At 48.1% G+C, this 23568-nt stretch overlaps 3 protein-coding genes and 1 long non-coding RNA gene across 4 annotated transcripts in view; 2 read left to right on the top strand and 2 right to left on the bottom strand.

The window, feature by feature from the left end:
• Positions 1-23568, top strand: part of LOC308322944 — a 447594-nt gene that overhangs the window by 234739 nt on the left and 189287 nt on the right. The gene's annotated exons all lie outside the window — the stretch shown is intronic.
• Positions 1950-3479, bottom strand: LOC308322905 (citrate synthase, mitochondrial-like; the record flags this gene model as incomplete). The annotated part of the gene is made up of 1 exon (XM_080774394.1): positions 1950-3479. The coding sequence occupies one exon, from the start codon at positions 3477-3479 to the stop codon at positions 1950-1952; it is 1530 nt and encodes a 509-aa protein (XP_080630520.1).
• LOC308322904 (anamorsin-B-like) lies at positions 8468-9592 on the bottom strand (the record flags this gene model as incomplete). Its single annotated transcript, XM_080774393.1, has 1 exon — positions 8468-9592. The coding sequence occupies one exon, from the start codon at positions 9590-9592 to the stop codon at positions 8468-8470; it is 1125 nt and encodes a 374-aa protein (XP_080630519.1).
• On the top strand, positions 10143-10565 carry LOC308322903 (vesicle transport protein GOT1B-like; the record flags this gene model as incomplete). The annotated part of the gene is made up of 1 exon (XM_080774392.1): positions 10143-10565. The coding sequence occupies one exon, from the start codon at positions 10143-10145 to the stop codon at positions 10563-10565; it is 423 nt and encodes a 140-aa protein (XP_080630518.1).

The following is a 23568-nucleotide window of genomic DNA, read 5'->3' as shown; positions in this document are numbered from 1 at the left end:
GATTACTGTCACAATATAGAGCTATTTAACACTGTTACTGAACACACACTCTATAGTATAGAGTGTGTGTTCAGTAACAGTGTTAAATAGCTCTATATTGTGACAGTAATCATTGCTATAGAGTGTGTGTTCAGTAACGGTGTTAAATAGCTCTATAGTGTGACAGTAAATGCACTAATGTGCATAAACGTAGCTGTCGGGAGGACAGGTTTTTGGCATAAATCAGTGCTATTGAACACCCTTTACGTCTGCGTGTTGTTTCGAAAATATTGAACCAATGGAAAGTAGTAAAAAAGTGCTTTGGACAAAACCTCTTAACTCCCATTGGACCCTCAAAATGTCTGCTTTAAAGCAACTAACTCCACCACCTCCCCCCCTCTCTCATGGAGGTAATTGACAATATATAAAGTCACAACACCAACTTTGATGAGGCTGTATTATTGCTTTGTTTTAAAAGATATAAGGTTTTCTTAATGTCCTGAAAAATGTATATTTTTCATTTTCTGATAAATGAACATTTTGGAGTTATGATGTTTCCTCCCCGACAGCAGAGATATACTATGCATAAGTATATTTGTGTCCAATTTAGTCAGACTGTCAGTGCAGTCGGTCAGAACACGGTGAGAAATGGGGAGCATAATTTGCCAAGGTGTTATTATGTTAATTCTATTCAGATTCCGCTGAATAGAGAGAGGGTCTTCCGTTGGAAGTGTCGAGGAGTGACACTTCTTTTCAGTATAATCAAAGCAGTGGAATTAGCAAGGCTAATCAGACAAATACAATCTGGGGAGATCATTTCATTTTCAGAACACCTCCAGGAAAAAGATCAGGAAAGCGTGAGTAGTTGGAACGGAAAATAACACATTAATGGATTGCATGCACACGTACATGTACATGTATGCACAACATGCCCTGCCCTGGTGGAGACCTGTGTCCCCCGAGGGCCACTTTATCTGGTTTGTAAATTATATGTTGTGCCCGAGCTCATGAATACGACAAAAAGTCTGATTCATGTATTGTAAATGTTTCTAACAGCGACTAATAAGAGTGTTATTGTGTCGATTCACGGACGTAACTCGGTTTAATTTCTACATTGCAGGACGGGAGGGACATTGAGGGGGAAATGCCCGTAGCACTTGCCCTAGCCTCGGCGACCTTACAGACGTAAGCAAAGGCTCAATTTATGTAATCTAGATAGCATGTTTTGGAGACATAGCACCATAGTGTATACGCATAGTTTCATTGGATAGATATCCCACTATTAGACAGATGTTAGGATCTCAGCTTCTTGATGACTATATTTCTCATGAATCTGATGTATTACCAGGTGTTGTATACTTGCTTACTGTAAATTGCTCTGGATTAAGAGCGTCTGCTAAATGCCTACATTGTATTTTGTAAATTGAAATGTTAGAATTAATAATAATAAAAAGCCCTAAAATAAAAACATATTGTATTTCCCAATCACAAAATTATAAGGCCTGCTATCAGGAGTAGGCCTACAGGGTTTCGCTTTTCCATTCATCCAACCAACACACATTGAGACTATACCAGGCCCCGTTTCATAGGACTTGACTTCAAAAGCATATACCTTTGGGTTTGAGGAATTTCTCATGTTACGTCTACTGTTGTGTGATAATTAATCCTTATCTCTAACGGCGACTGTGGCTCAAGAGGTAGAGCAGGTCGTCCAATGATCACTTGATTGACATAAAGAAGGGCCTGTCAGCTCAAACGCACAAGAGTGTTGCACACAAACGTCAGTAGCGTTACAAAGTTAATAAGAAAACCTAGCAATTCCATTTCTCCTCCATTTCCTTGTCCATTTTCCATTTCCAGCAAAGGGATAATAATTATTTTGGTCAGTAGATCTTGTTGAGCTGAGTCATTGTGAAGGTAGCTCTCCAAGTCAAAAGGTGTTCTGGGCGCCGCTGATTTACACACACCCTTCAGGGGCGCGTCCTATCGGCGTGTCCCACCAGCGCCATCAGCCCGTCGGTGCTGATGGACTTGGGCCTCTCCAGGGGGAAGCCCAGCGCTCGGCTCCACACCAGCTGGGCCAGCACGCCCAGCGCGCGGGACACGGCGAACAGCACCGTGTAGTAGCGGGTCTCCGTCATGCCGTAGTGGCGCAGCAGCACGCCGCTGTGCGCGTCCACGTTGGGCCACGGGTTCCGGGCCTTGCCCTGCGCCCGCAGCACGCCGGGCGCCACCCGGTACAGCTGGGACACCGTGCGGAACCAGGGGTCGTCGGGCAGGTGCTTCAGCGCAAACTCCCGCTGGCACGTGTAGCGCGGGTCCGTCCTCCGCAGGACGGCGTGGCCGTAGCCCGGCACCACGCGGCCCGACCGCAGCGTGTTCCAGATGCAGTCGCGCATCCGCTCGTCGGACACCTCCTCCTCCTCCTCCTCCCCCTCCTCGCCAACGAGGCCCAGCTCCGCCCGCAGCGCCTCCAGCCACGCCAGCGCCTCCTGGTTGGCGCGGCCGTGCAGCGGGCCGGCCAGGCCGTTGACGGCGGCCGCGAAGCAGAGGTAGGGGTCGGACAGGGCGCTGCCCACCAGGTGGCCGGCGTGGGCGCTGACGTTGCCCCCCTCGTGGTCGCAGTGGATGGTGAGGTAGAGCCGAAGCAGCTCGGCGAACTGCCCGCCAACGCCGCCGTCGGTGTCGTCGCCGTAGCCCAGCATGTTGGAGAAGTTGCGGGCCCAGTCCAGGCCCGGGTCCACGGGTCCGATGGCGCTGCCCCCGCGGTACAGGTTGCGGTAGATCTTGGCGGCCACGCAGGGCAGCTTGGCGATGAGGTCCATGGCGTCCTCGTAGGCGTGCTCCCAGTACGCGGCCCTGGCCACGCCCTCGCCGTAGGCCCGGGCGAAGCCGCTCTCCGTGCTCAGGGCCGTGACGGCGGCGCTCAGCTGGGCCATGGGGTGCATGTGGGCGGGGAAGCTGTCCAGCATGGTGACCACGTGCTGGGGCAGCGCCGCCCTGCGCCCCGCCCACTCCCGGGACAGCCAGTCCACCTGCTCCCGGGTCGGCACCTGGCCTGTGAGCAGCAGCCAGAACAGGCCCTCGGGCAGCGGCTCCCCCCCCCCGCCGCCCCCGCCGCCGCCGCCACCCGGCGCCTTGGGCAGCAGCGCCTGGCACTCCGGGACGCTGTAGCCGCGGAAGCGGATGCCCTCGTCGGGGTCCAGCACCGACGTCTCGCACACCAGGCCTGTCATGCCGCGCATCCCGCCGTACACCATGTCCACGGTGATGTGGCCGATGACCACGTCCCCGTGCTGCCGCCGGAACTCCCTGATCCGGCTCTGCTCTTTGGGGATGAGCTCCGCCAGCACCTCCTTCAGGTTGGTGGTACTCGTGGTCGTCGTGGTCGTCGTGGTCGTCGACATCGATGGTCTGGCGCCCGTGGGGCCGGCGGTGGCATTCTTTGACTTGAGGTTGAGTTTACTTGCTCGTCTGCTGAGATCGGACAGAACGGGCATGGTTTGTTTTATGTCGAAGAAAAATCGACACGAGAAGCTGCTTCCGCCCTCCCGTTATACACTCCTGTCGTGCATGGACGGTAGATAACGCGAGGCCTTATATGGAGCCCCGCCGTCTGATGTCACACACAACACAAACCGTTGCCATGATCACATGTTGACGTGACAAGAACCGATGTTGGACAAAGCATTGAACACTAGAGTACTTGTAGTTGTAGTTGGGTAATATTTCACCAGGTGTGTCTATACTTCAACTCACGAGAAAAGCTTACTTAAAGTACTTGGATTCAACATGGAAGTACATTTTACATGGAAGTACATGCAACTACTTTATTAGGCCAATTAAAAAAAAAGTAATAATACAAATGTGATATTTTGTAGTCATCTATCATGTCATCTATGACATATTTATGATGTATGACTCCAAGTGGGCAAGGTTTCAGCCTAATCAGAGCCCTGCAGTGACTTCTGTTATAGACGTAGTTCCAGACAGACACGCACACGCACACAGATACAGCGCAGACCCTTTTATAGACTACCACAGTCCTGATGGCGAAGAGGATCACTGACAGAAACCCGACCGACATGAACTGGAACCATGAGGACGATTATCCCATCGCCAGCGAGGGCGTGTTGGAGAAACGCGAAATTAAGAAGGCTGTGCGCCGAAACGCCGGAGGAGAGGGCGAGGGTCCCAGACCCCTGAGAGGAGAGGGCGAGGGTCCCAGAGCCCTGAGAGGGTTCGACGGACTCCCCGCCACGACAGCAACGAGCGCCGGCAGTGGTTCAGCAGCGCCGGCGTTCTTGGGATTCGGCAACGGCACCACGTCTTCATTTGGAGGCTTGAGCGGCCTGACCCACGCAAACAGCTTCACTCCTCTAACGGGCGGTTTCCCTTCCCCCAACCACACTACTACCACCCCTGCTTGGGCACTGAGCAATCCCGCCCCCGCCGCCTCCAAGCCAAACACCACGACTAGCGTGACTTCGAAGCAGACCGATGGCTTATTCAGTCCTTTCGGTGGTTTGTATTATTCCCCTGCCGTAACGCCGGCTAACGCTAATTTAGCCCCTGCTTGGGCACTGAGCAACCCCGCCCCCGCCGCCGCCTCCAAGCCAACCACGGCGGCTGACGTGACTCCCAAGCAGACCTTCGATGGTTCCAGCCTGACTCGGATCGCCAGCAACAGCAGTATCAGTTGCAGCAGCAGCATATTCAACAACAGTCCTAGCAGCAGCAGTAGCATGCTCAACAGCACTAGCATCCCCAGCAGCAACACTAGCAGTAATATATTCAACAGCACCAACACTAGTATCATCACCAGCAACACTAGCAGTAATATATTTAACAGCACCAACACTAGTATTATCACCAGCAGCGCTAACGAGGATTACAACCGAGAGCTGTCCGCGCTCAACTGCTCGGTGCGGGACTGGATCGCCAAGCACGTGGACGCCAACCCTCTCTTGGACCTCAGCCCCGTCTTCCTGGACTACGAGCGGCATCTGGCCAACATCGAGGACAAGTACTCGGGGGTGGAGGAGTTAGAAGCAGCAGCCGGGGCGGCGGCGGCTCGATCGGCCACGGTGCTCGAAGGACTCGCAGACCGTCAGGCGTCATCAGGAGATAGGCCGTGGGCGGTCCCACCACCGACGACCGGTACCGCCACGTCACTCTCCTCCTCCTCCAGCGACGGCACTCGGTTGTTTTCTTTTGGCAATAATAAGGATCATGGCCGCTCGTCTCCGGACAAAAGCGCTGCCGCTCCTCCCACTGGCAGCCTGGCTTTCCCGACGCTGCTGAGTAGCTTTGGGCAGACGGTGGACACCTCTGCCGCGGGATATGCGGCGGGCACACCGCCGCACCTGCCGGCGGCGACCGTTCCCGCCCCACCGCCGCTCTCCAGCACCGGCCCGCCGGATCCCTACGACAAGGACGCGTTCTCCGGTGGCGGCGCTCTGTTTACATTTAACAAGAACAGGGACACCTTCTCCAGCAGCTCCATTCCGTTTTCCTGTGACAAGCACGCCACGTTCGGCCCGTCCTTCCCCGGCCCCTTTGGCCAAGCCCCGCCCCAGTTCCGAGCGCCCCTGCAGGCCTTCTCCGCTGAGTCTGTGGCCCCCCCGTTGTTGCCCTTCGGTTGTGCTGGAGGGGCTACAGGGGCCGAGACTGTCCAGCCGACGACACACGACAACGGAGCCAACGCGGAGTCGGACGAGCCTCCCAGACCCGAAGTCACGGAGGTCAGGGAGACGGACGCGTTTTACTCCAAGAGGTGCAAGCTGTTTTACAAGAAGGAGTCGGAGTACAAGGAGAAGGGCGTCGGGACGCTGCACCTGAAGCTCACGCCCGGGGGGAAGACCCAGCTCTTGGTCCGCGCCGACACCAACCTGGGGAACGTCTTGCTCAACATCGTCCTGCAGGCCTCCGTGCCCTGCTCCAGGGTGGGGAAGAACAACGTGCTGGTGGTGTGCGTTCCCAACCCGTCCGTGGACGACCAGAACCCCGGCGGAGCCCTGCCGCTGCTCATCAGAGTCAAGACCGCCGAAGAGGCGGATGAACTTCACAAACTTCTCGAAGAGAAGAAAGTGTTGTGACCCGCATCGACTTCACCAAAACCCCACGGCTTTATGTGTTTCCTGCAGGCTTGTCCAGAACTGTGGACAGATTGGTTTCATATACTCTACTCTATAAGGAGGAGGCTGGCAGGGCACTGCGTCACGTCAGGCACCCAGAACTTGAGGCAAGTAATTTGACCCTATCTGGGAGCCAACCCAGGGCAAAGCCAGGAGGGGAAAGAAGCGTACCACCTAATGTAGACGTGCTGCGGCGCGACAGCTTGGCTGACAACACTATGGAGCTCAAGAACCTGATGTTGTGGAGGGCAGCGATCCATGAATCCCAAGTTGGTGTTGGCTAGACCTCACTCTCGCAGCAACAACTTGAACGGTTAGGTTAATACCGCCAAAAGGAAACAGAGTAAAGAATGGCCGTCCTGTGTGTTCAACACAAAACATCTGGGTGAATCTCCTGCCACAGCAGTGGATGGGCTGAAGAACCTTTGACCACATGGACCCTATTTTGGGACGGTGTTGTGTGGCAAAAATAGCTGTCTTTATTGCCCTTTTTCCTCCTTCTCAAAGGACAACTTTAGTTTTTTTCAACCAAGGTTCATGTTTTAGGTTGTTATTATAGAGAAGGTAAAAGATAAGTGTTAATTGTTTTAGGGGTTTAGCAGTTTTTGACAGGGGGGAAGATTTTTTTTACAAAATGTTATAGCGATTTTTATTATTATTATTTACTATAGTCCTACTAGACGCCAATAAATTACATCTGGCCACAGAAGATCACAGGATCTACTGAATGTGTCAAACTGACATATTGAGCCTATATGACACACAGTGTGGCTTCCTCCCTGTATAGGCTACCTTCACATTCAGTAGATCCTGTGATCTTTTGTGATGTAATTTCCTGGGCTCCATTAGGACTATATAGTAAATAATAAAATAATAAATTGGCATAATATTTTGTAAAATAATACATATTTAGCCCCATGTTCGTATGCCCTATGTCAAAAACAGCTAAAATCCCTATAACGAAAGAAAGCAGCGAATTAAAAAAGTTTAAAACTCATCTTTTACTTTCTCTAATAACAACCTAAAACATGAACCTTGGTTGTCCTTTAAAGGGATTGTGACATAAATCTTTTGTTTTTATTTATTTTTCTAAGCTCAATTGCACCCAAAAATACTGATTCCTGGCTCTGAGTTTCCACATTGATATCAATGTGATTTGTCAGCAGATGTCACTGTTTTGCCTGTTTTCATTGCAGCTCAGAAGACTTCCAAACCTCAGAGAACTCCAGACCAGTTTTTTTTTATGTAATTGAGATCATTAAACCTAAAAGAAAAACGAGAAATAAAAAATAAATAAAATTAATGTCATGAAACCTTTAACCCCATTTTTGACGAGAACCCCTTTTGGTGTTTTAAGCATTACTTTAGCAGATCTACAAGCTCATAGCACGGCACAGAGTGCCGCGTTACGAGCTTGTAGGTCTGCTATTTTTGAAAAATCGTGAAAATGTGCCTCAAATCATTGAATATATTTTCTTATAACATTTTAACTCAAATCTTTGCTTCTGGGGGTGGGTCCCTGGAACATCATATTTTCAGATGAGGGTCGGTGGCCAAATACATATAGTTTTTGGGGGTCCTTGACGTGAAAATGTTTGAGAACCACTGATATAGAAACATAGGGGTTTTTCAGAAAACTGTCAGGATTTAGAAGACAGTTTTAGGAATCGGTATCGGTCGAAATGGGTTAAGGTTGTTGAGGATATTTCACCGATGGTGACATGGCGGGGATGCCAAGTCACATCATGGTGTTTGTACATCTTTGCAAACGTTGTTTTTTGAGAAGTACATACGTACACTGTCCACGTCACTGTTACACTTCACAGAGGCACAGGTTAAAAAGGGTATCTTTCTGTCAACAAGTGTCAGACGCTCGCCAAAATGTTGCTCTTTATTAGGTCGACGTTTCGGTCGATTTGACCTTCATCAGCACAGACGGACTGACTGAGGCACAGATGACATTGATTGGTTACTTGGTTACATTCTTGGTTACATTCTGTACACACAAAAGTATTCGGGCAAAGATGTCCCTACGTCTTTGCCCGAGAATGTTGAGGCGTTCATGCTCAAACTATACATTGTATTTGTATGGTATTGCAAAGGCTGTGCACAAAAATGACACAAAATTGTCTCCATGCATGCGAGTATGTTTACCAGTTGTCACTGTTTTATGCAAATGGCGAGGGAGAGCACACCCAGGTTGTGTTGGAGGTTTCAATTTAATTTTGCCTGCATGACTACTTCACTTGCAAATTAGGGGGGGGGGGGGTTGTTAAACGTGGTGATTTGTAGGTCGGTCTCGGGCCTGGTCCATAAACTTGTATTGTATAGCAGCGCATCAAGGATAGGTCTTAGGCGTCATTGAGGGCCTTACTGTCCAACATAATCTTCTCTCCAGGTTTAAATGCTGGCCTCCCTGCATATGGGCAGCTGGCACATCGGAAAGCGTCGCCCAGGTAACAATTCCCACAGGACGACTTTGCCGGGGTGGTCTTCTTCTCGTCGCTGGTACCTTCCTCGTCCAGCTCCTCGGCCAGACCGCAAGAGCAGTTCTTACAGGCCTTCTTCTTCTTCTTCTGCTGCTTGGCAGACCCGGGGGGTCCGCAGCCCGACGGCTCTCTCAGAGAGGACGGGTCGGGCTTCTTCAGGTCGTCGCTGTCCAGCAGAGCGTCCGAGTCCAGCAGATCCGCATCGCCGTCGTCGTCGTTCGTGTCGAGCGCCGACAGGGTCCACATCTTGGCGGCGTTGGGATCGAGAGCCGCTTTCATGGGTCTCGTTTTCCCGAACGGCAGCTTGAGCCGAGCGGAGGATCCCGTCTCGTAGGAGGGCTTGGACGAGGACACTCGGACCCTGGTGAGCGAGCTGTCCTCATGGTGACCCGTGGCACCGCGCAGGGAGCTCACTACTTCCGGGGACGGGGTTACTCTACTGACCATGGCACCCCGCAGGGAGCTCACTACTTCCGGGGACGGGGTTACTCTACTGACCTCCGCGATGGATACCAAACCGGATAACCTCAGCGCCGACGTCAGTCTGTCGGCGGTCCTGACGACGACGCTCCGTCTCTGGCCGTCGCTCTCCTCCGTGACCGTCTCCTCCGTGACCGTCTCCTCCGTGACCGTCTCCTCCGTGACCGTCTCCTCCGTGACCGTCTCCTCCGTGACCGTCTCCTCCGTGACCGTCTCCTCCACCACCAGCTTCCCGCCCGGCCTGAGAACCCGAGCCATCTCCGCCAGCGTCTCCAGGCTGTGCACGGAGTGACTGTCGGCGAGCAGGCACGACAGAACCCAGTCGAAGGTGGACGTGGCGTGGGAGGACGCCGGCAGTCTCTCCACGTTCTCCACCGACACGCGGCCCTCCGCTCCGACGAGAGTCCCTAGACTTTCCGCCAGCTCCTTCAGGGCGACGGGCGAAGAGGGCCGCGTCCACACGAGCATCACCCGGTCTCCTGCTTTGATGCCTAGGTCTGCTGCCATGGCGGCGTGCTGTCGACCTGTTGATCCACCTTTACGTGCGTCATCGGGTAAGAGATATTGCTGATCAGAGTACTTGTATACGCCGGTCTGACATCACAGACCTCCCTATTTGGGCAAGAAATGCCCCCCCCCCATTTGTGGGGGGGGGGGGGGGGTCATGGCAGACGTCACAGTGGTGTCACCAAAGTTGGATTCATGAGCTCAAAACAGGGCCGCGAGGTGGCTGCGAGGTTCTCACCCCATTCTGGCAGCCGACGAGATTATCCAGAGGACTGTTGCAACAGTGTGCATTCAATAGGTTTGGCCATTGGACTGTTTGAGGAAAGACGTAAAGCCGAAACTTCGTTAGTCACCCCCTGCAATTGAATGAATCGTGCAGAACAAGTCAGATGCTCCGGTATTACATTTTGAAATGCGAAGGTGTTTTTTCTCCCCCCTTTTCAATTTGTTCCACTGTTTGTCCTCCCAGGACCATTCCACCCACAACTGAACGGAAACAGCATATTGATATTTCGCCGTGAGCCGTCCTGACGCATCATCGCTGAAAACGATGCTGTCTCTGGGTCTCTCGGACTCCCAGAAGATCGGGATGGGGCTGACGGGCTTCGGCGTGTTCTTCCTCTTCTTCGGGATGCTCCTGTTCTTCGACAAGTTCCTCATGGGCATGGGGAACCTGCTGTTCATCGCCGGCCTGGCGTCCGTGGTCGGCCTGCAGAAGACCTTCCGGTTCTTCTTCCAGAGGAAGAAGATGAAGGCCACGGCGTTCTTCCTGGGCGGCGTGCTGCTGGTGCTGTACGGCTGGCCCCTGGCCGGCGTGGCCCTGGAGGTGTACGGCCTGTACATGCTGTTCCGCGGCCTCCTCCCCGTGGCGGTGGGCCTGGCCAGGAGGGTACCCGTCCTGGGCACCGCCCTGAACATGCCACTCGTCCGTGGATTCATGGACCGGCTGGGCGACGGCACCACCATGGTGTGATGACAGAGTATACTAGAACGGTCCCCCCGGCTGTAGAGCACAGAGTCAGTGGAACGATGGAAGTTGGAGATCCATGGCTCACACCCAGGCTATGCGATACCCCGTTGCACCCGTGGTCAGAGTACCCGTTGTACCCATGTCAGAGACGTGGTGCATATACATACATAGATGGCAGAAAGAGTAGAACTGGCACGTCTACAGGATGGCAGCTGCAGGACCAAACAGTGCACAAGGCCATATAGAAGTCCGCTCGCTGTCTGGGAAGACAGCCTTGAATAAATGAATGCGTACTCTATCAATTCCAGACATTGCCTTATCCAGTTTCGAGTCATACATAGACTCCATTATTCCAAATTAAAATGACATAACATATACCCAGATATTTCTTCGCATTGTGACAAATGTAATACAATAGACGCAAATCTTCTTCATAGCTTCGCCCTTTGCCCTCGAATACAAAGATATTGGATTAAGATATTTGAGACGCTCTCTGATATTTTGAGTATTCATATTGACCCCGATCCTGTACTAATAATTCTGGGTTTGTCACTAGACTCCATGCCTATGTTGACGAGAGCACAGAAACAACTCTTCTCATATGGTCTGATTACAGCGAAAAAACTAATTCTGACACACTGGAAGAAGGAAGAGGCTCCTGCATTTAAGCACTGGTTAAATTAAATGACTAGTACACTTCATCTTGAGAGAATAAGGTATTTCCTGAGAAACAGGGAGAGACAGTTTGATAAGGTTTGGCTGCCCCTTGTCCATTACCTGAGTAGAAACGATTAATAGACAGGATACCATTGATATGGTTGACTGTACGCCATTTTCTTTTCAGATGTTTTCCATGAGCTTTCTATCATCTTATTATATAGTATGCAGTGTCACTGAGCAGTATGGGTGGGAGAGGGTTAAGGGATTTCTTTATCTTTTTTTCTTTCATTTTGTTTCATAAAAAAAGTATTTCATATCATAATGTTTGTAATAATTTATAATCTGTTCAATAAAAACATATTTGACAAAAAAGAAGTCCGCTTGCTGTGACTTTGTAAAGCTCCCAGACAACGCTATATGGATGGAGTAACATTGGGACACTGCGATAAGAGCGCCCCTCACTTCACACAGGTGTGATTTATTTTACATCTATCTGACCACTTATAAGCTGAATTAAAAAGTACCCAAAAATATAATAGATCAAAGAAAAGCTCACCCACTTTCCAGCTTATAGTCGTCCAGATCCCTGGACGATCACTGGATCGGTGTAGGCTCCCTGGACCATGTGCACTTTGAGAACGAATGATAAAAATGTTATTTAGCTATTGAAAAATAGCAGATCTACAAGCTATACAAGCTTGTATTGCTATTTTTTTTCATCGTGAAAATGTGCCGCAAATCTTTGCAGAGCGAATGTTTTTAACTCAAATCTTTGCTTCTGGGGGGGGTCCAACATATTATTTTCAGATGGGGGTCGGCGGCCAATTACATATATATATTTTTGGGGGGTTCTTGACGTGAAAAAGGTTGAGCACCACTGACATGGAAACATGGGTTTTTCTGAAAACTGTAGAATCGTCCTCAGGTCTAAACGTGTGACTTTTTGTTCTGATTTTTTTTTTCATTTCAATTTTTTATTTATCCATTTACATTCCTGAGCGGTTACTATTACGTTAAATATTATCATTAGAATTATCTTACACGCACGTGCCGTACATTAATATCACTAGTAAACTAGGATCAAAGATAAACAAGATAGCATCTGTCCAAACAACATGAAACATGAAAAATGAACATGAACATGAACATGAAAAAGAATATACTGAAACTATGGAAACTAGGATACCAAGTAAACAAATTAATCTAGCATCTGTCTGAATAACACCAACATGGTCTAAAATACATTACACCTTTGGTAGCCTTTGCTTAAGACTGCAGCAAATAACAACCTCTTTACTTAGAAAGTACATATAATGAAGCAACAGCCAACCACCTGGGAAGTGTGTGTGTGTGTGTGTGTGTGTGTGTGTGTGTGTGTGTGTGTGTGTGTGTGTGTGTGTGTGTGTGTGTGTGTGTGTGTGTGTGTGTGTGTGTGTGTGTGTGTGTGTGTGTGTGTGCGCGCGTGCGTGCGTGCGCGCGCGTGCGTGTGTGTGTGTGTGTGTGTGCACGTGCCTGCGTGCGTGCGCACCAAACACGATAAGAAAAACATCGTATCTTTCTGTAGATAAACCTGACGACCTTATTGAAGGTAGGAAACACACACACACACACACACACACACACACACACACACACACACACACACACACACACACACACACACACACACACACACACACACACACACACACACACACACACACACACACACACACACACACACACACACACACACACACACACACACACACACACACACACACACACACACACACACAGTCCCTGCCTCTCACTCCCTGTTAATTGAAGCAATCGTTATCAAACGTCCATGAACAAAACTTCCACAAAGTGTTGGTGCTCAGTGTCTAAAGGAAACCTCATAACCTACCTGTTTTAAATCTCAAATCGACATCAGACCAGCCTCTCTCTCCTCTTGGGCGTAAATAAAAAGAACGTTTTCGCTACTCACCAAAACAAAGGCCGGTCGTGTCATTAGAAAGACTACTTTCCTTAGTGGACGCACTCTGAGCCCCGGTGGAAAAAAAATCCCCTTTTTGGCCAAAAAGTAGGCCTACCGTTTATACGTGTGGTGGTGGTGGTGGTGGGCGGGGGGGGGGGGTCAGAGTGCGTCCACTAAGGAAAGTAGGCTTTCTTTTTTTATTTTTTATATATTTTTTATCCCATGATTTTGTAACCCATTTTTCACCCCTGTGTCAATCATCTACTGTGATCCTCCTGTGATACACACCCTCCGCCAACCTGGGGAGAGCAACGGACTTAACTCATGCTTCCTTCATGCTTGAGTGTCCAAGTTGCTCCTTTACAAGTACATAGGCTTTCTAATGACACAACGCCTTTGTTTTGGTGAGTAGCAAAAACGTTATTTTTTATTTACGCTAAAGAGGAGAGGCTGAGGTCTGATTTCGATTTGAGATTTAAAACTGAAAGTCCCATAGCCTTATATACGGCGCAGGGCAGAATGGTAGAAGCAGTATAGAAGGCTGTGGACCAGAGCTACTCCACCATCTGGTTAATAGCGTTCCTCCCGTACATGCATGTCCCTCGGGCGTACCTGAGCGCTACAGAATGAAACACTGCCAGTAAACTAAACTCCTCTGGTCCCCGACTCCCCGCCAGCGCAAAATGCTCAAATGCTTTGTGCTGTCATTATACGCTGACAATTACCCCCTAGAACATATTATACTTTTCTCCTAAAGCACAACTAAAAGATTATCTATTCACCAGCCAGGTCTAATTCAACTGAGTGTGTGGAAATAAATGAAGGAAACTAAAGTGAAGAGTGAGCAGTTTAACCCATTCTGAGCGGGAACCCCTTTTGGTGTTATAGCATTATGTAATCCTTTAGCTATTGAAAAACAGCAGATCTACAAGCTCATAGCGCGCCACTTACGAGATTGTAGGTCTGCTATTTTTGACGAATCGTGAAAAGTGACATGAAAGTGTTTGAGAACGACTGACATAGAAAACATAGCTTTTTCAAGAAAACAGTCAGCATTTAGAAGGCATTTGCAGAATCGTTCCCAGGTCAAAATGGGTTAAAAAGTTCTTCCATCCTCGGTGGTGACTGGAGGTGGGGTTTTGGGGGACAATCGCTATTATTGTTCACACACAACATAAACCACGGTATACAGTGCATTCCGGAAAGTATTCACACTCCTTCACTTTGTCCACGTTTTGTTTGGATACAACCTCATTTCAAAAGGGATTCAAATTTTTTTCTTCATCAATCTACACACAATACCACATAATGATGATGAAGTGATTTTTCATCATCAGTGATATTTTTTAATATTTTGTTAATTCATTAAAAATAAGAAACTGGAAAAACACAAAGTACATAATTATTCACACTCTTGATTTAGTACTTTGTTGATGCACCTTTGGCAGCAATTACTTTTTGGGGAATGATGCTACAAGCTGGGCACACTTTGAATTTGGGGTATTTTTCCCCCATTCTTCTCTGCAGAAATAAAATTCCAATTTGTGATTATGGGCTATCGTGTGTAGATTGATCAGAAAGAATACGGATTTAATCCCTTTTTGAAATGAGGGTGTAACAACACAAAATGTGGAAAAAAGTGAAGGAGTGTGAATACTGCTATATATTTCACTGCACTGTATATATCTCAAGATGGAGAGATCTACTGTACATCCATACTGTAAATGCCCCTATATAGACAACCACAAACTACTTATCTCTACGACTCCCTCGAGTCCTTGCCAAAGCACGCGCTGAGTTTTATATCAGCACATCATGACCGTATTAAATGGTAAATGGTGCATTTATATAGCGCCTTTATCCAAGGCGCTTTACGTGTGCATTACATTCACCCATGCACGCACGCACACACACACACACACGCACAGACACACACACACACACACACACACACATTCAGGAAACCATGCAAGGCACCGATAACCTGCACATGGGGAGCCAGTATAGGGGTTCAGAGTCTTGCCTCGAGGACACTTCGACACTAGAACACAGGGATCGAACCGGGAACCTCACGGTTCCCACGCAGCTGTTCTATTGTACAACCTCTATAACCGCTGCGCCACTGACGCCCCCATTATGTGCATAATATCTCTCTACTTATGCCTATATATATGGGCGTGTTTATGGTTATGTCTGAGTCATATAGTGATGCCAGAGGTCTGCTGGCCGGGCTGACTCTCCCCAGAGCCTTAGATATAGACAGAGTTATGTAAATTGTGTTCACTTCATGGGGCTTCAGTCCAACGGCGTCTCTCCTACATAGACCAACCAACTGGGACAAGTCCTGGACCGGAAGTAGGCAACAGGTCCTGTTAGGGAAATATACTGATTCCCTTAGTTAGTTCATAGATACACACTTTAAATTTACTTTGACATGTTTAGACCTTTAACCCTTTATCTCCAGGATGTGTATGCTCGGTACAGCAGGGGTACAAGCAGGGGAGGCGTGTGATTCAAGGTTCTGTTCCTACATATCAGACTCTGATTCACTCCTTTCTCTGCTCTGAGGGCCTAGACACCAAGGTCACGTCTTGTCTTCTGGTTCAAGCTGGTTGCTTGCTGGCATACAGATTTACCACTTGGCCAGAAAGACACACCCTCTCCTGAATTCTGTTCAATCCATATATACGAATGTATGTGCATTTATGCCTCATGTTATATGCAACTGTCTCCATAAGAGGTAGTTGCGTTCTCATCAGTCAACTTAATCTTCTGTTTAATAAACAACCACTCATGAGGCCAAACAGCTTTCAGACCTGACTTTATTTCACACTGTGCTGAAAAGTTCCCCTGACAGTCCCCTGGAACAACATATTTTGAGATGGAGGTCGGTGGCCAAATACATAATTCTAGGAGTTCTTGACGTGAAAAAGTTTGAGAACCAGATCTGCTGAGTCTATCATCGATCTGCATGCTAGTCCTCTAGTGGTCTATAGTCCAGTTGGCTTTCTCATTGGCTGACGTCACTGTGCTATCCAGTTGGCTTTCTCATTGGCTGACGTCACTGTGCTATAGTCTAGTTGGCTTTCTCATTGGCTAAACCGTGATGCGCTGTATGCATAGCATTTAAGCCGCTCAGAGCAGCATTCAAAAGTTGCCCTCAGAGCAGCAAATGTAAAGCATTTGATATAAACACATTCTGGGCGGGAACCCCTTTTGGTGTTGCATTATGTAATGCTTTAGCTATTGAAAAATAGTAGATCTACAAGCTCATACGATCTTGTAGGTCTGCTATTTTTTGAAGAATCGTGAAGAGTGACATGACAAGTGTTTGAGAACGACTGACATAGAAAACCAGAGCTTTTTCAAGAAAAAAAGTCAGGATTTTAGAAGACATTTGCAGAATCGTTCCCAGGTCAAAATGGGTTAAGCTCTTTGACTCCCTAACATGACTTAAGACGAGTGTAATTGACTGTAGAACAGCCCCTCTGTGTGTCTGCTCCCAGCCCACAGCCAGTGGCCCTATACAGCCCTCTGTGTGTCTGCTCCCAGCCCACAGCCAGTGGCCCTATATACAGCCCTCTGTGTGTCTGCTCCCAGCCCACAGCCAGTGGCCCTATACAGCCCTCTGTGTGTCTGCTCCCAGCCCACAGCCAGTGGCCCTATATACAGCCCTCTGTGTGTCTGCTCCCAGCCCACAGCCAGTGGCCCTATACAGCCCTCTGTGTGTCTGCTCCCAGCCCACAGCCAGTGGCCCTATATACAGCCCTCTGTGTGTCTGCTCCCAGCCCACAGCCAGTGGCCCTATACAGCCCTCTGTGTGTCTGCTCCCAGCCCACAGCCAGTGGCCCTATATACAGCCCTCTGTGTGTCTGCTCCCAGCCCACAGCCAGTGGCCCTATACAGCCCTCTGTGTGTCTGCTCCCAGCCCACAGCCAGTGGCCCTATACAGCCCTCTGTGTGTCTGCTCCCAGCCCACAGCCAGTGGCCCTATACAGCCCTCTGTGTGTCTGCTCCCAGCCCACAGCCAGTGGCCCTATACAGCCCTCTGTGTGTCTGCTCCCAGCCCACAGCCAGTGGCCCTATACAGCCCTCTGAGTGTCTGCTCCCTGCCCACAGCCAGTGGCCCTATACAGCCCTCTGAGTGTCTGCTCCCAGCCCACAGCCAGTGGCCCTATACAGCCCTCTGAGTGTCTGCTCCCAGCCCACAGCCAGTGGCCCTATACAGCCCTCTGTGTGTCTGCTCCCAGCCCACAGCCAGTGGCCCTATACAGCCCTCTGCGTGTCTGCTCCCAGCCCACAGCCAGTGGCCCTATACAGCCCTCTGTGTGTCTGCTCCCAGCCCACAGCCAGTGGCCCTATACAGCCCTCTGTGTGTCTGCTCCCAGCCCACAGACAGTGGTCCTATATACAGCCCTCTGTGTGTCTGCTCCCAGCCCACAGCCAGTGGCCCTATACACAGCCACAAACGTCCCGTACGTGTCCCCAATATCTGCAGAGGGAGCTCCTTGCCTGCATTGCAGGCCAGACCGGGTTCGATCGCACCGTTTACAAGCCCCCAAAGCTGCAGCAAAATGAAAATAAAGAGGATTTTTATAATCCTATATTACATTTTAGCTTGTGCGTGTGCGTGTGTGTGTGTGTGTGTGTGTGTGTGTGTGTGTGTGTGTGTGTGGCGGGCCAGCACGAACTGGTGCTGTTATGCTGTTAACGCACGGGGGGGGAAGGTGCAATTATGGAGACCACCTGAAATTGGTTTTTCAGGCCCCGCCGCGCGTCACGCAGCGTCTGTCACCGACGGCCCCTCCTCTTTCTCTCCGTCCCTCTCTTTCCCTTTCTCTCCGTCCTTTATCTCCCGGCGTTAATCCCCCTCTTTTCTTCCCATTACACACTTCACAGAGGCAGGGGGAGAGTGTGACCGACAGGCACCTTGTGTCTTTTTTGTTTGTTGGAGAGAGACATTTCGTCGTGACATTCTGATAAGTTACACCACTGATGAACGCCTGGGAAGACCCAAGCCCTGCATGCGTTCTCCAAATGATCAACCATTATTATTACACCAAGCCTTTCAACACGCTACTTACTGTACACACACACACACACACACACACACACACACACACACACACACACACACACACACACACACACACACACACACACACACACACACACACACACACACACACACACACACACACACACACACACACACACACACACTACAACTCGCTTATAATTCAACAGTGCAGACATAATGAAGGGACATTAACCCGGTACAGTATAGTGTCAGCGCTATACGTTCGCCCGTCACCAGTGTGGATTAGGAGTGTCTGCTAAAGGCCTAATTGTCAATTGTCTAGAAAGAAAGAAAGAAAGAAAGAAAGAAAGAAAGAAAGAAAGAAAGAAAGAAAGAAAGAAAGAAAGAAAGAGGTCTTTATTTACACTACAGTACATTGGGGGGGAAACATAATGCAGTTGTTCAAAGTAAAAAGTAACACTGCATCAACTACACAACGCTATTATCTCCACAAACATTTGTCTTATTTGTCGTTGACACTTCATTACTCTGCGGCGGGCGGCGTTCAGATCAGTGACAACGGCATTAGAAGGAAGAGATCCTGCAGCTAATACTGTACGCCCCCCCCCCCAGGGACGTGTGTGGAATATCGTCTCTGTCAGGCGGAAAACCTCATAACCCATTCTGACCCGAGATCAGATTCATATGAGGTTTCCACTGGACACACACACACTGGTCTGATTAACCCATTCTGACCCGAGATCAGATTCATACGAGGTTTCCACTATAGGACACACACTGGTCTGATTATAACCCATTCTGACCTGAGATCAGATTCATACGAGGTTTCCACTGGACACACACTGGTCTGATTATAACCCATTCTGACCTGAGATCAGATTCTAAAAATGTCACAGTCGTTCTTCGATTTTTTCAAAAATAGCAGACCTACAAGCTCGTAGCGCGCCACTCGGTGGCGCGCTATGAGCTTGTAGATCTGCTGTTTTTCAACAGCTAAAGCATAACATGATGCTATAACACCAAAAGGGGTTCCCGTTCAGAATGGGATAATGTACAAAACGTCTTACTTTTCAGCAGATCTATACAAGCTTGCACCCACCCTGCAGGCACTCAGCCAAACACACACAGTACAGTAGCTCCATAAGGGAGCGCAGGTTGCACCACTCAAAAACACACAACGTTATAGATAAAGGAGATGCGAGGTTTCTTCCCGACAATGACAGCGATATGTAATTGCAAGATGCCTCCTCTCTGTGATGTGATGTCCCCCCGCCCCCCTTTCCTCTCACTGTATCTTTTCCCCTTTTGCTTCCTATTACTATGATGAATTCCTGTTCTGTTCTTTAACCCATTCTGACCTGAGATCAGATTCATACGAGGTTTCCACTGGGACACACACTGGTCTGATGAACCCATTCTGACCTGAGATCAGATTCTAAAAATCTCAGTCGTTCTTCGAATTTTTCAAAAATAGCAGACCTACAAGCTCGTATCGCGCCACTCGGTGGCGCGATATGAGCTTGTAGATCTGCTATTTTTCAATACATAAAGCGTAACATGATGCTAACACCAAAATGGGTGCCCGGTCAGAATGGGTTAACTACATATACGTAGAAGTGTCTATTTGTATGTCTCTAAATGTTTTGATGAATTGAACAATGTGGACCCTGTTGTAAACAAGTGTAACGCTTAATTGGGTCGTCCACTCACAGTTAACAGTCTCTGTATTGAGTTTGTGCTTGAAATGTACTGTAATTCTGCAAACTGTTAATACATATTTCAATCAATCAATCAAAAGATAAAGGACATGCGAGGTTTCTTCCCGACAATGACAGTGATGTATATAATTGCAAGATGCCTCCTCTCTGTGTCGATGTGAACCACGTCAAAACACAAACAACCCTTTCCTTATCCCATTCTGACCTGAGATCAGATTCATACGAGGTTTCCACTGGACACACACTGGTCTGATTAACCCATTCTGACCTGAGATCAGATTCTAAAAATGTCAGTCGTTCTTCGATTTTTCAAAAATAGCAGACCTACAAGCTCATAGCGCGCCACTCGGTGGCGCGCTATGAGCTTGTAGATCTGCTATTTTTCAATAGCTAAAGCATAACATGATGCGAACACCAAAATGGGTTCCCGTTCAGAATGGGTTAAACTACTCTGGTCAGGGACGTGCTCACATAGACATCAAAGGGGGCTTCATTCAGCCCCTGCCCCTTTTATACCTGTATGGAAAACAACTGCCCTCTCCAGATCACGAATGCAGCGTTAGGGTAGGTACCCTCACAAAAAACATGCAGTAATCCTGGTCACTAAACTGCCTCCCCCTGGCCAGCCGTGGCGCCTGATGGAGGGGAAAGGAACTGGTCTCTATACTGCCTCCCCCTGGCCAGCCGGGGCGCCTGATGGAGGGGAAAGGAACTGGTTGGAATAACGTGTTCCTTCCACGCGCTACGCCACCACGTCCAACCAGGGAAACTCCCCCCTGTCAGGTGTAAAGGAGACACTTGGACACTCAGGCATGAAGGAAGCATGAGTTCAAGTCCGTTGCTCTCCCCTTGTCCCCCATATATGGGGACTAGGTTGGTGGAGGGTGTGTAGAGCCCAGGATCACATTAGATGATTGACACAGGGGTGAAAAATGGGTTACAAAATCGTGGGATAAAAAATATGCACCCCGAAAATAGCTGATCTACAAGCTCTCAATCCCGATTCGATACGATATACCGATAGGGAGCCGATTGGATTTATATTGCCATTCAATTCGATATTGTCATTTATTTAAAAATAGCTTTTTATTATACTAGAACTTGCAGCCAGATAAAGTCAGTCAGTCTTTCTGACATGGAAATAATAACATAAATGGGGCGTCATTTATTAAATTAATACATGAATAGAAATCAATTCTCCTTCCTTCCTTCCTTCCTTCCGGCCTGCCATGAGAAAACACATACGTATAATTTGCCAAAACAAAAGTGTAACAAAAAATATATATATACACAATTGAATGGGAATAAATTAACGTGGAAACGTGGATATGCTACAGTATGTTTGTTACTCAGAGGGAACACTTATTATGTTACGAAAACTATTTAAGTTATTCTCCATTCTCTTTCGGAAGCAGCTATACGTTCACATATAGGTAATAAGGTTAGATTGGTATAAACTTTTTTTGTTTTCCACTTGGTCTCTCTCTCTCCCTCCCACCCCAGTGTTTCTATAAGTGTGTGAGCTCATTTTAACTTAATAAAATCTAAACAGATTTCCCACCACCCTGTGATTGATACAGTGCTGTGGTTAACCCATTCTGAACGGGAACCCATTTTGGTGTTAGCATCACGTCGTGCTTTAGCTATTGAAAAATAGCAGACCTACAAGCTCATAGCGCGCCACCGAGTGGCGCGCTACGAGCTTGTAGGTCTGCTATTTTTGAAAATATCGAAGAACGACTGACATTTCTAGAATCTGATCTCAGGTCAGAATGGGTTAATCAGACCAGTGTGTTGTCCAGTGGAAACCTCGTATGAATCTGATCTCAGGTCAGAATGGGTTAAGGTGAAGGTTTAACCCAGCTCACATTATGGATGTTGGCCCTAATGCCACACATACACACACACACTATCCACCCATCTGACGCAGAGTGGATGGTGTTCACTTCACGGGCCAACATAAGGCACAGAGCCGCTCACGCTGAAAATTGTCCTTATACTTTTATTTTATTTATTTATTATTATAAGCTCAAATGGGGGGTGACATTTTGCCTCCAGGGGCTAAGACTGTATATACACTGTATATAAGTTTGTCTGAACTTCTGGCTTCATATTAACCCATTCTGACCTGAGATCAGATTCATACGAGGTTTCCACTGGACACACACTGGTCTGATTAACTCATTCTGACCTGAGATCAAATTCTAAAAATGTCAGTCGTTCTTCGATTTTTCAAAAATAGCAGACCTACAAGCTCGTAGCGCGCCACTCGGTGGCGCGCTATGAGCTTGTAGATCTGCTATTTTTCAATAGCTATAAAGCATAACATGATGCTAACACCAAAATGGGTTCCCGTTCAGAATGGGTTAACCCATTTAGGCCTGACATAGAAAAAAAAAAAAAAGTCTTCTAAATTCCATTTTTCTGAAATACTATATGTTTCTATATCAGTGCAGTGTTCAATATTTCATGTCAAGGACCGCCAAAAACTATAATTGGCAACCGACACCGTGCAAAAAACATGGAATATGGATGTGTATATTACAGGAAACTCCCCTTAAACCTTCCAACAAACTCCGGGAAAAACTCCCGAATTGTATACCATCACACCTGTATGTTATTATACCGTATATTACTGTATTGCCCGGGGCAAAATACAGTGCCCAAAATTGCCCGTTAACGACCCACCATCTGAAAATATAGTTCCAGGGACCCCCCCCCCCCAGAAGCAAAGATTTAGCTGTGAAAGAATATATATACATGTGACAGACTCCAGCAAAAAGTGCCTCAACTCGATTTTTAAAGATTACAGATTATTACAGATTATTAAAGTACAGAATGTAAACTTTCATATGATGTATCATTCAATGAAATTGGACAATAATTTAAGGAGATATGACCATCTAAAACTTGTTGAAACAGATAACAGATACAGATGCAAAGTAGAGAATTTGCCCTGCAAAGATTCCTCAAATTTCCAAAGATTTTCGGCACATTTTCACAGGTTTTTCAAAAAATAGCAGACCTACAAGCTCGTAGTGCGGCACTCGGTGCTATGAGCTATGAGCTTGTAGATCTGCTATTTTTCAATAGCTAAAGTATAAAAACATGATGCTTTATTAAAACACCAAAAGGGGTTCCCGCCCAGAATGGGTTAAAAGTTCCCTCGTGCCTAGCCTTGGGGGGGAGGGGGGGGGGGGGTATGTTCCACCGTGCTATTCATCATAAAAGGAGACGTTCACAATCATGACACAGGGTGTTTTCACTTTCAATTTACTCCGCTTAAATTAAGACAAATGTGTCTCCTTGCGGCCCTCTGAACTGGAGGAATGTCATTTTAAATTACCCTGGAAATGGACCCTATAATTCTTAAGGCGTCAGCCGGAAAGCTGCGAGTTAACTCTGACAGCGTAGAGGTGACGTTTGGTGGAACGGAGGCAGCTCGATGTGTGGAAGCTAGAAGACATGTTACACCACTGTAGCCTTATATATCCCTCCCACTGAGCTAGAAGACATGTTACACCACTGTAGCCTTATATATCCCTCCCACTGAGCTAGAAGACATGTTACACCACTGTAGCCTTATATATCCCTCCCACTGAGCTAGAAGACATGTTACACCACTGT

Source organism: Protomyctophum bolini (assembly GCF_963924005.1).
Source record: "Protomyctophum bolini genome assembly, chromosome: 10".
Lineage (NCBI taxonomy): Eukaryota > Metazoa > Chordata > Actinopteri > Myctophiformes > Myctophidae > Protomyctophum > Protomyctophum bolini.
The sequence above is the reverse complement of the archived record's forward strand: the minus strand, read 5'-3'. Positions and strand labels throughout refer to the sequence as shown.